An 11,782-nucleotide genomic window follows, 5' to 3' on the forward strand; every position below is an offset into this window, starting at 1 on the left:
GCTTCACCGGTAAAAGACGCAAAGCAAAGAACAAGATGCCCCTGGGGAGAAGCCCCGCGGCAGGGCGCCGCCTCCAGGCCCGCCCCAGCACCCACCCTGTCCGCCTCTCGCTTCCCTTTTCCAATAGTTTTCCTGAAGTGTAACCCCCAGAGGCTGAAAACCCCCGCAGAACTGTTTTCAACAAAGACTGAAGGCAGAGGGCTTGGTCTGCTTAGAACTTGAGGAGCGGCGAGTCCATGTTTTCTTTGTCAGCCTCGGGGCTCAGCTGGATAAGCGGGGACGTCAGGTCTATCAGCTGCAAGACAGAAGCCCAGGTGAGCAGGACCCCGGCCCTCCCGGCACAAGCCCGAGGCCCCTGACCACTGGACACCAGGCTGCCCGAGCCACCTGTCACCCGTGCCCCTCGGGACACATGGTGGCCCGGTGAACCCCCACCAGCACATCGAGGAAACTGGCAGCAGGACGTCCCACGGAGGACTCGAGCCCTCTGCGCGTACTGCAGGCCCCAGGAACCGCCCTCCAGGAGCTCCAGGGCCCTGAAGCAGGACCCGATGGGCGCTAAGCTCGCCCAGCAAGAGACACGATGGCCCTAGGAACCTCAGTGACCGCAGGTCACCATGATGTCCCCCCAGAGGAGGAAACTGGACCCCCAGGCTGTTGCCGTGGGCTCACCTGCACCACCTCGTGGATGGGCTTGGGCGTGGCACCCCTGCTGAAGTCCGGGGTGTTGACCAGGAGGTCGATCAGAGGTCGACTCTCCAGGCCCAAAGCCGCGTTTGCTTCAGGAGTGTTACCAAAGTCAATGAGGGGAAGGTCAATGAGGGGTGTGCTCTCCACTTTGGGGGTGATCGTAAGTTCATCTAGCCTGATATCCACAAGAATGGCCTAGACAAAAACACAAGCGTTTTGGCAAGCCATCGTGAGGAGACGTTGCTCTCTGCTTATGTCCCCCAGTGGCTGACCTCCGAACACCCAGGGAAGAAGGGCTGGACAGGCTTGCGGAGGGAGCTCTGCTCTCTGACCACCCTCCGCCTCCTCCTGACAGCAGCCAAGCATGGGTGCACCCCAGCCCTCCTCCCAGCCCGCTCCAGCTTTGACCTGGCCCCCCAGTGCAGGGGGAAGTGTGGCTTTTTCTTCTCCAGAGGCCGGAGGGGGCACTCTGCAGCCCACTGTTCCCAGTTACTTCGGCCTCCAGGACAGCACTGGAAATTACGTCGCCCCTTTTACCTCTCGCGGGGATGTGTCTGACAGTGGCCGCGTTTCATCCGGGGCTACTTGTGTGGGGACACTCGGTGAAAAAGGAAAATCATTCTTCTCTGGAGAAAAGTTAAGTGCCTGCGGCACAGCGGACGGCGGAGAAAAGCTGCTGTCGGGGGACGTGTCGGGGCGCCCAGGAGCAGCCTGGTCTCCACTCTCCCCCAAGGGTGCAGCTCTGCGGGCGGAAAGAGCCTTCTAAGGATATTTCTGTAAGACGCTATCGGCCCGGCCTGCTTCTGCTACGTGGAGGCCAGCGACCGTGCCCAGCCCCAAGGAAGCCGCTGCCTTTCCACTCAGTCCTGCTTGAGTAAGGGGGACCAGCAGGCCTCTTGACCAACCCGGTACCTCTGAGCACCCACTGACCCCCCTTTCCTGCAGGTTCTTCACAGGAGGAAGGAGCCAGCACCACAAACAGGGGCCCTCTGTCCACGCGCTGCGGCCACATGGGTCTCACTGCTGCTGTCCTACTGCCTGCCCTGACCACGTGGAGACCAGGGCCTGTCCAGCAGAAGGGCCGCTTGGGCCTGAGGACTGCGATGACTCACCTCAGCTTCATCTTACCTCACCAAGGGCTTTTCCTGGGGTTCAGGAGATAGTTGCCGAGCAGTAACACACAGCGGGGAGGCCAGAGCCCGGGGCATGGTTCGGGGGGTTGCCAGGGGGAGGCTGGAGAGCCGGCGGCCAGCCGGCGTGGGCAAGGCTGACAGGCGCCTGGTGCTGGCCGGGGTCCTGGCGCCATGCGAGCAGCTCTGCGCAGCCGGTGTAGACAAGCACCTGGCGGGGGTGCTGTGCAGGGCAGGCCTGGAGAGCAGATGGGGCTCTGAGCAGGAGCCCCGGGTCAGGTGACACCGAGCAGGTCCAGCGCACCCAGGCCACGGCGCTGCGTGGCTGCAGGTTCCCGTGGGCCACTGTGCAGGCCAGGAAGGGATTTTAGCGCGGCTAGGGCCGCAGGCGCACAGCTGGCCGCCGCCGTGGATCACACAGTTCACAGCCAAGGTGTGGAAAGGGTCGCAGAGGCACAAGCTGGCCCGGGTGGAGACGGTCAGAGCCACAGGGCGCCTAGCTCACCCCACCCCATCCCACTGAAGCAGTGCCCCCACCTGGCTGCGCGCAGGGCCCAGCCCCGCCAGTCTCCCTGCAGGACACTGACCAGAGGGTCCTGGTCACCAGAGGGCCAGTGTGCAGCCCTCTGGCCCAGCGGGTGCCGTGGGAGGGCAAGCAAGGCTACTGTTGGTGCATCAGCTCCCCATGGCTCGGCCTCACGCCCACAGGTGTGCTCACTGCCGGGCCTGTGCGCAGGCGAGGAGCCTGCCCACTGGCCAGACAAGGCGACGCATCTGGGGGTTCAGGGAGTGGGAGGCTGGGACTCAAACCAGGCTGAACAAGCAGGCCAGGCACCAGGGAACCAATAAGCAGCCCTGCGGGACCTATAGATGCGGGACCTACTGACTCCTGAGGCCAGGCCTTAGCGAAGAGACAAGGCTGGGGCCAGGAGGTCCAGCCATTAGGTCCGGGGCTGGCAAGCTGGGGGATTGAGCTTGGGGCTGAGAGGCCCGCGTGGCCCTGGCCCCAGGGGCAGGCACACGTGGGAGAAGGGCTGGGGCGCGGCGGGTGCCCCGCGGGAGCATCGCAGGCGCCTCAGCTTGGCCGTGCCGTCACGCAGGAAGCAAGCAGGAGCGGCCGACTCACCTCCCCGCGGACGTGCAGGACTGCGGCCTCTGCGCCCACAGGGGCTGTGGCGTGGTGCCGTCCGGGGGCTCACCTGAGGAGAGGGAGGCTGTCAGTCCACCCAGACGGAATGATGAACCCACGTCTGGGGCGCCTCACCAGCCGTTCTCCTCTAGGGGTCGCCACTTCCCAAGGGCAGCAAAGGCGGCTCGGGATGGGGGTCGACCGGCCACAGGGACCCTCCCCCCTTCACCGGTCACACGTTTTGCCCCAGGACCTTTGCACCAGCCTCTGCCTGGAGCGACCTCCCCTGTCACGTCCAGACCTCAGCCGTGTCCCCTCCCGAGGGGGGCCGAACTCACGTGCCTGCCGCGCCCGCCAGCGCTCACCACTAAGGCCACCCTAGCTGACACCCCCGCCTGTGCTATTAAGGAGGGCCCAGGAGGCAGGGTTCAGTCTCGTCACTGCGTCCTGTGCCCAAGGGTGCTGGCGCCCAGGAGACGCCCCGAGCGTGGCTCCTTCCCACACGGCGCGAGCCGGCAGCAGAGACGCCTGCAGAGGTCAGCCGCTGTCTCCTCAGAGGCGGCCGCCAGCGGAGACGCCTCTCCCACCCAGCGCGCGTCGCGGGCGCCAGGGAGGTCAGTGGCTGGCCAGGCTCGTGGGAAGTGGGGAGCCCAGCGAGCGCGTGGCCGGGGCAGCGCGGGGGGTGAGGGGGGCGGCCAGTAGAGCGCGCAGGCCGGCCGGGGCTGGGGAGGGCGCGAGCAGCAGGGCCGAGCGGCACAGCTTAGAGCAGCCTCGGAGGGTCCCGCTGAGGGCACTGGACCGGCCGCCAGAGCAAGAGTCCAAACCTCAGAGGGAGGTGGCAGGATCCGGACATTCAGAAAGGCAAGATTTGGGGCCGGCGGACAGCGCAACATTAAACATGAAGCGGCGGCAAAGTGCCCACGGCCAGGAAGTCCACGGGACCCCCCAAACGAGAGGGAAGCGGCCGGAAGAGGCAGACTGCGAAAGCACCGCCGCGCGCCGGGGCCGGGAGCAACGATGAACGCCGTGAGGACGAGAGCGGGCAACGAAGCCACGAGAGAGAACGGGGCCGGCCGGGCCCGCGGAAGGCGGGCGGCGAGACCCGGGTGGGCGCAGCAGGGGAGGGCTGGGGGGCCTCGGCGTCAGAGGGGGCGACGCGGAGCCCCGGGGCAGGGGCCGGGGAAACCCGAGGACACAATGGCCAGATTTTCCTAGATTTGCTCGGCCCACGGGACCCAGCAGCCCGGGGAAGCCCAGACGGGCGAACGGCAGCGGGAGCTTCGGCGGGCACGGGCGGGCGCAGCCGGAGGGCAGGGCCGCCGCAGAGCCCCAGGACGGCGGCAGCGAAGGTGCCACGGCCAGAACAGGTGCATCCCCAGCCGTTAGCCAGGCGCCGCCCCTACTTCAGGGATCGCTGCAGGCTCTCCGACTTACCGGCAGAAAACTTGGGGATTTTAAATGGATTGGCAGGAGCAGGCGCCCCCTCCGGCTTGGGGCCCAGAGAGGAGCCTCGCCTTCTCGCGCCGCCCGTCCCACTCGGCTGGGAAGACTGGGACAGACTGGGGCGCGCGCGCAGCCCTGGGCCCCCGTGCGCAGGAGTCCGGGGCAGGACAGCGGTGCTGCTGCCTGGCCGGCCGGGGTCAGGAGGCGGCGGGGGTCCGTCTGCGGGAGCACCGGGCCGGCCACCTGGTTTGGCTGGAAGAGGAAACACGCAATGAGATCGTGTCTCACACGCCGTGCCCCTCGTGTGCCAGCGAGGAGCGCTCTCAAGTGAGGAGGGTGCCCCGGGGGGGTGGCCCCGCTGCAGAGTAAACGACGCAGCAGCGACACCCGGCGCATCCACCACGGCCACTCAGGGCCAGCAGAGTGGGGCCGCCGCATGATGTCCACGAGAGTCTCCTTCCTGCCCTGTTACGTCCACACAGCCATGTGCCCCGTGGAGCGGGCCAGCCGGAGGGGTCAGAGGCAGAGGGGCCCAGGGAGAGGCCACGGTCTCTGCTCGGTCCTTCCCTGAAGGCCGTCCGTCCACGGGAGCGCCACTGAACAGGCCAGCAGGTGACGGAGGCGAAAGCGCAGCCCACACACAGCCGGTCAAGAGTCTTGAGCAGACGCGCAGCTCACACTCTCCAGGGCACAGCGGGCCCCCACGCCACCCGCCCGCCCGTGGCCCTGCTGGGACGGGGCAGCACGCGCCCACAGCGCCGCGCAGCCTGCCCACCTGCCCCAGAAGCAGGGACACGGAAGTCATGGACAAAGGTGCCGGCACCCAGGGGCAGCGCAGCAGGGACCTTGGAGGCCAGAGCTGAGGGGTTCTGATGTCTGAGAAGCAGCAACGCTGGTGGCGTTCCAGAACAACGGGCATTCTAAGCAGGATGCAGAGCCGAACCACGTCCACCCTCTCCCTGAATAAGGCCACGCCCTGCTGCCTGGGCGGGATCAGCGTCTACGCAGCAGCGGGGACGGTGTGGGGCGGATTGGGGTCTGTCCTGAGCGCCCACCAGAGCCCTTCCCTTGACCTCCAGATGGCGCCCTTGCCCGGAGACAGCCCAGTTCCCGACAGTCCCCTGGTAAGAACCGCAGCCCGGCACGGCCTAGCCGCCTCAGGTACCTGCAGCTCAGTCCGCTTGTACCACCCTCACCAAGGGTGCCACTCCCACAGCAGGGGAGCCCCGAGGGCTGCCCCACGTGGTCTCCCAAGGCCACAGGACAGCCCTGCAGACCCCCAGCGGGAGGACAGCCTTCCCGCCCGGCCGCGGGATGCCTTACCTGGGCCTGGTGCCGGAGCCGCGCCCGCAGCCTCGCGGGGAGCAGACCCCAGGGAAGAGGGCCTCCTGGCCAGGCTGCCCGCGCCGCCGGGGGCTCTGAGCAGCGTCCTCCTCAGCCCCAGCTGAAACACATCCAAACGGGCTTCATTCTCACCCGGGACTTCCTGCTGCCGTGGTGGAGCTTTAAACGACTGAACAACCACCCGCTTGGATTTAAAGAAGAGAAAGACCCGGCAGGCTGCCTCGAGGCCCAGCTGCAGAAGCAACTCCAGGCGGCGGCTAAAAGGTGGACCCGGGGCGCGCCCAGGCCCCCAGCTGCTGGCAGGCGGCTGCCCACAGGCTTAACGAGTCCCGGCAGCGGCTCACACGCGCGGCTCCGTGGCGGGGCGAGCGCAGGTGCGGGGTCGGCGCCTGCGGACCTTCTGCTCTGGGTTAAAGTCCCTGCCCAGGCGGTGCCTGGAGGAGCGAGGGCGCCTCCACTGTCAGACCGACGTCCCGCAGCGGGGAGACGGAGGCCCCGCTGTCCCAGGGCTGCCGGCGGCTGGAGGGAAGCCAGTGCAGGGCAAAGGAGTGAAATCCTGCTCCCTGCGTCCTCCCCCCGGAGCCTCCACGGCCGGCACCTTGCGGCCTCCCTGACTGGACGCCTGGGCCAGAGCGCCGGGCGGGGGACACCGTGCCCCGGGTGTAGGGCGTCGCCCTGAGGCCGCGGGGGGAAGCTGCCGGGAACGCGGGCGAGGAAGCCGTCGGTCCCGACTCGGCAGCGAAGCCCAGCGCGGGCTCCAGAGTCACCGTTTCATCCGCGAGAAGCGACACCGACCTGCCCGCCTGGCGCTGCGCCTCTCCTGGCCCCCGCCTCCCCGGCCTCGCTCTTCACCCAAACAGGCCCCACACACAACCGCCACCGCATGTCCTCGCGGCCCGCAGCCGGAGACCCACCTTGTGCGGAGCAGGGAGCGAGCGCTTGCCCGGCGCCGCGTGGCTGTCACCAGCTGGCAGGCCAGTGATGTCCCCGGCAACGCTGGACGGGACCGAGGGCACGTGCCCCTGGGGTTCCTTTTCACCTGGGAGCTTCCCCCGGGAAGGACTGGCTGGCATCTCTCTCGCGGGCTGGAAAGGTTTCGTTCGCTGCGTGAGGACCAGGTGGCCTGAGACGGGACAGGCTAAGGCTCCCGGGAAGCACAAGCGCTGACGCCCACCCTCGCCAGCCCCAGGCCACGGGGGACTCTGTTCCCCTCGAGTCACCGGGCCCAGCAGAGGCCCAGGCCAACACCAACACGGGGTGCAGGACAGAGCCCCCTGGCTGCCCCTCACCCCACGCTCATCCAAGGGGGCGGGTCCAGTCACTGCCCGTCCCGGAGCCAAGCCAGCCCTGCTGCGCCCGCCCAGCAGCTCCCCAAGCTCCCCAGCACCAGATGTCGCCTGGGGCCAGGAAAAGAACGGCCCAGAACGGGTGGCCCGAGCCACCACCTCCAGCCACACCCCACGCCTCCCGCACAAGAGCCACGTCACCTCGTTCTAGAAACGCCACTTGCTGCCGCCAACCCACTGAGCGCGGTTCCCCCAAGGGGCTCAGAGGGCAGGAGCCTGGGGGCGGCAAGGGTACCGGCGGGCTCCTCAGCTTCTCCCCAAAGCAGGAGCCCTTCCCCGCCCACGCAGAGCAGGACAGGGCAGCCTGGGCCTGACGCCCACCTCCTCCCCGGCCCAGCGAGCCTCCCGGAGGCCGGCCGACTAGGCCTCGCCTTCCGGGCGCCCAGGGCCGGAGGACCCTCTAGCTGAGTCTGAGTCGTGCAGGGTGCCCAGCGCTGCCCCGGGAAGGAGCTGCTTGCTAGCCGTAGTCAACTCCCGGGCGAATCCAGGGTGCCGGCGTCACACGGCGGGGCGGAGGGGTCGGGGCGGCCTACCTTTCCTGCCGCCAGGCCCAGGGGTCCCCCTCGGGCTCCGGCCGCGCGCGGCGGCAGCAACTTGCTGGCAGCCTTCTTCTGCGGCCCGGCCTGCTCGGGAGGGCGCGCGGTTCTCGGTCCCGGGAGCAGGGGATGGGAAAGCTGTGGGGGCCCCCGCGTCGGGGGGAGTCCCTCGGGGCGCTGGGCCGCTGAGGGCGGCGGGCCCCGCAGCGGGGCGTCTGGCAGGCAGTAAGTCTCCCTTTTAAGCGACTGGGGGCTTTTCTTCGCCCAGTTTTCTCTCTCAAAGAGGCTTATTTTTGACTGGGCCTCCTGGATGAAGTGCTCGGCGCCCTGGCCGCTCGGGGCCTCGGGCCGGGCAGCCTGGGCCCTGCTGCTGGTCTCTATCTGCAGGGCCAGCAGGCGCGCCTCCGTGTACACCTCCACGAACTTCTCGCCCGAAAGGGGGCTCCAGGCGACGCGGCCGTCCGAGGCCGGCAGGAGCGGCTCCTCGGGAACGGGGTGGTTCAGCTCCAAGCTGGCAGCCACGCATCTCTCCTTGTGCCCGACCGGTCCGAAAAAGACTTCGTCGTCTTCGTTGGCGCTGTGTCACAGGCAAGGGCCGTGAGGGTCGGCGCCCGCACGCAGGACGCCGCGGAGCGCGAGGGGGGGGGCGCGCTCGCTTACCTCGAGGACGACAACGAGAGGTCGAAGTCAAATTTCTCATCCGCCAACAGAACCACGTCTGGGGAAGAGAAGACCGCGGTTATTTCAGGGTTGGGGCCGAGAGAAGAGAAACGCAACCTTCTGAGAGAGGCGTGGGCGTCGCGGGTGAGTGGGGACCCCAGTTCCGGGGAGCTGGGGCAGGAGGCAGCAGCGACCAAAGCGCTGGCGACATCTCCCGGGTGAGCTCGGCTCGAGTGGGCGCCTCTCCGGGGGGCTTCGGGGCTCCACTTTTTGCCGCTTTCCTCTGACAACAGCATCGGCCACTCAGAGCTGGCTCAGCTGGCCCAGAGCCGAGGCCTTCATCTGACGCAGGCCTGAGGTCGCCGAGCTGCCCCACCTGCTCTCCAGACCAGGCACGTCCTCTCAGCGGCCTCTTGCCTCAGCTCCCAGAACTGGGCCCCCGCTCAGAGCCCACGACGCCCACTCCAGGGCACACTTCGCCCACCTGCTGCCATCAGCTCCCATCACGCCCCCTGTGGAGCTGCTTTGGACCCGTGTCCACCATTGCTGCAGCCCCCTCCTGCTCCGACAGGCCGCAGGTGGGCGCCCTTGGGGGGTCACCGCTCCCCCCACCGGCTCATGACCCCCATCACCGCAAATGCCTCCTGGTCCTCCCATGGCCCCCCAGACCAAGCTTGTCCAAGACAGCAAGCGCCTTGCTTCCTCAAGTCCCCCTCGTCCAGCCAAGGGCCTGGACACAGCGAGTGTCCGTGGAGCCGCTGAGCTGGCATCCCAAATCCTGCCTTCCTGACCCCGATGAGCATCGCAGCGACCACAGCCTCCAACGGCAAAAGCCCGCTAGACGGTATCGCGGAAGAAAAGGCCTCGCCGACAGCAGCAGCAAGAAACGCTGAGCCCGACGGACAAGCTTAGCGAGAGACATGCAAGGGGCAGGAGCCTGGAGCGTCCTGCGAGTGACAGCAATGCCGTGGGCAGCACCGGCGTCCGTCCACAGCCCTCTGGGGCCGAGGGTGAGGGACACAAGGACGTCTGACCACACCGCTTCACCTCCCCGGGACTAATTCCAAATAAATCAAAAGAAAACTGAGAACCGAAACCCTGGAGCAGGGGGCACAGCGGGGAGATGACCTTCGAGGCGGGCGTGGAGGCCTGGGACACCGGCGGGCGGGAAGCCGGAGACCGCGCCAGTCCCGCCCGTGCGCGTCTCCACTCGGCAGGGCGACGTGACCACCAGCAGACTCTGCAGCTCAGGTCACGAAGGGCTGATGCAGGGTGTGTGGAAGCCACGCGAGGCGCTAGGCCCAGACGGGAGCAGACAGGTGGCCCGAGGGGTCCCCCTTGCGTCCCTGCGCAGGCGCCGGCAGCTTGGCCTTGCTCAAGCGCACACGGTGAAAATAAGCTCGCCCTGAGGCCCCACTTGTCTCCTGTGAGGCTGTCAGAGATCGAGAAGTCGGAGACCCCGCGGGCGGCCGAAGGGGGGCCCCCAGGAGTCCAGCACCGCGGCACCAGAGCGCAGCCCCGCACAGCCCCAGCAGATGGCGCTACGGCGGCCCCTGAAGGCAGGACACCAGAGCCAAGAGCTCGCCCAGGGCCGGCCCCTGGTGACAGCACCGGGCAGAGGGACTGCGCTGCGTGCTGGTCACCAGGCCAGGAAAGCACGACGCGGGAAAGGCTCTGGCTGTGCAGGGGGAGAGAGCTGACGCAGTGAGCGCATGCTGGCTGCCGCCGCACAAAGCAGGCCCCAGCACACGAGAGACAGCCACAGGGAGGCCTCTGGGGCCAGGTGGGCGGCTGAGGGACTAAGACGAGAGCTATTTCACTTTCTGCGTGTCTGGAGCTGGGAGGTCAAGTTCGTAGGTCATTTCTCAAAACTTCCAGCTGTCTATGAGGAGTCCTGGGCCAGGAGGCGGCCGGGGCGGGGGGCAGGATCCCGATCTCTGCAACCAAGTGACCTTGGGGTCTGCAAACACATGCTTGCCCTCCACTGGGTGTCAGCGGGTGCACTGACCAGTGGGAACCCCAGGTGAAAGGCAGCCTGGAGGTGGGGACACCACCAGGAAGTACCAAGTGTGTTCCTGGAACAGGTCAGAGGCCAAAGCGGCCGCAAGAGATGGAACCACAGGAGGGGTCAGGTCCCAGAGGGCTCGCAGGCCACGGCCAGGAGCGTCCACTTCATCCAAATGCAGCAGGAAGCTACTGAAAGGTTTTAGACGATTACCCTGGCCATGGTGCGGAGTGTCCAAAGGGGCCGGCAGTAGCCACGGCGTGGCAGCGCACACATGGCCAAAGCGCAAAACCCAGGCGCAGGCGGAGGTGGGCTACCGTGCCTGAGCTGAGGCGGCGGCGCTCGGGCGGCGCTGGAGAGACAGACTGGACCCAGGACCCAACACGGGCTCCGCCAGAAAGCAGAGGCTGGGGCCATGAGCCCGTCTGAGCGCCCCAGGGAGCGGGCAGACCCGGCCAGGGCGGAGGTCAGCTTCCGGAGACAGCAGAGGAAGAGGAGCTGCCCAGAGAAGGAGGCCCACAGGCCAGAGAGGCAGGAGGGCAGCAGAGTGCCTCAGCCGCCAGAAGAAGCTTCTGGAAGGAGAGACTGACTGAGGAACAGACTCGGCAACCGGATGCGGCGACGGCTCTCCAGCAAGCGAGGGCGATGATGGCGGCGGGGAGGCACTGGGGTGACCCTGGGGGGGCCGCGCGGGCTCGGGACGCCGTGGCCGGCACGGGTATTTGAAGGGGAGGCCAGAGGGGAAGGAGGGGTGCAGAGGGCGAGGGGGGGTACGGGGGGTGCGGGGGGGGGGGTGCGGGGCAGGCGGGGGAGCCGCGCCCACCGACAGCCACAGCGGACACGAGCTCCACCCCGCGGGTCGGGGCGCCTGGACACCCCGCGGCCGGCTCGGCCGGGCCCCGCCACGGAGGCTCCGAGGGTGTCGGCGAAGACCCGAAGGCCGGGCGGGGAGAGCGGCCCGCGCCCCGCGCCGCACGCACCGTCCTCGGGGGGCCCGTCCATGCTGGCGGCTCTGGGGCCCGTCGCGGCCGGCGCCTCGTCGGCGGGAGCTGCGGGAGGAGGCGGAGATGAGCGGGGGGTGGCGGCCCGGCCCCCCCAACCCCCCTCTGCCCCTCGGCCCCCCCAAACCCCTCGGGCCCCCGGCCCCCCCAAACCCCTCGGCCCCCCCGGCCCCCCGGCCCCCGGCCGCGCGCGCCGACCCCGCGACCCCCCCCAGGGCCCCCGGCCCCGCGACCCCCGGCCCCCCGGCCCCCCGCGCCGCCCCCGCGACCCCCGACTCGCGGCGCCGCCCGGCCCGGCCCTCACCCCAGCGGCCGACGCCCGGCGGCGGCAACTCCGCCGGTTTAAACGCGGCGCTGGCGGCGCGGGCTGCCGATTGGCCGGTTTGAAAAGGGCTCGCGAGACCGGCTCCCGGTGCATCCTGGGGGTTGTAGTCCGAGCGCGGGGGCGCGGCCACCGCCGATGGGCGGGTTTCAAATGGCTCTCGCGAGACCGGCGCC

The 11,782-nt window shown here is 68.6% G+C and overlaps 1 protein-coding gene across 1 annotated transcript in view; it reads right to left on the minus strand.

Moving 5' to 3' along the window:
- Positions 1-211: 211 nt before the first annotated feature.
- GTSE1 (G2 and S-phase expressed 1) overlaps positions 212-11,782 on the minus strand; it is a gene marked incomplete at both ends in the record, with an annotated part of 12,295 nt that continues 724 nt past the window's right edge. The window contains 13 exons of the mRNA XM_084254867.1: positions 212-295; positions 673-885; positions 1,219-1,432; positions 1,819-2,058; positions 2,215-2,280; positions 2,947-3,019; positions 4,464-4,644; positions 5,168-5,392; positions 6,651-6,839; positions 7,616-8,195; positions 8,279-8,336; positions 11,264-11,332; positions 11,589-11,651. Coding sequence (XP_084110993.1) covers positions 212-295; positions 673-885; positions 1,219-1,432; positions 1,819-2,058; positions 2,215-2,280; positions 2,947-3,019; positions 4,464-4,644; positions 5,168-5,392; positions 6,651-6,839; positions 7,616-8,195; positions 8,279-8,336; positions 11,264-11,332; positions 11,589-11,651 — 2,255 coding nt within the window. The remainder of the gene's footprint in view (positions 296-672; positions 886-1,218; positions 1,433-1,818; positions 2,059-2,214; positions 2,281-2,946; positions 3,020-4,463; positions 4,645-5,167; positions 5,393-6,650; positions 6,840-7,615; positions 8,196-8,278; positions 8,337-11,263; positions 11,333-11,588; positions 11,652-11,782) is intronic.

This window comes from Talpa europaea (assembly GCF_964194135.1).
Source record: "Talpa europaea genome assembly, chromosome: 15".
Classification (NCBI taxonomy): domain Eukaryota; kingdom Metazoa; phylum Chordata; class Mammalia; order Eulipotyphla; family Talpidae; genus Talpa; species Talpa europaea.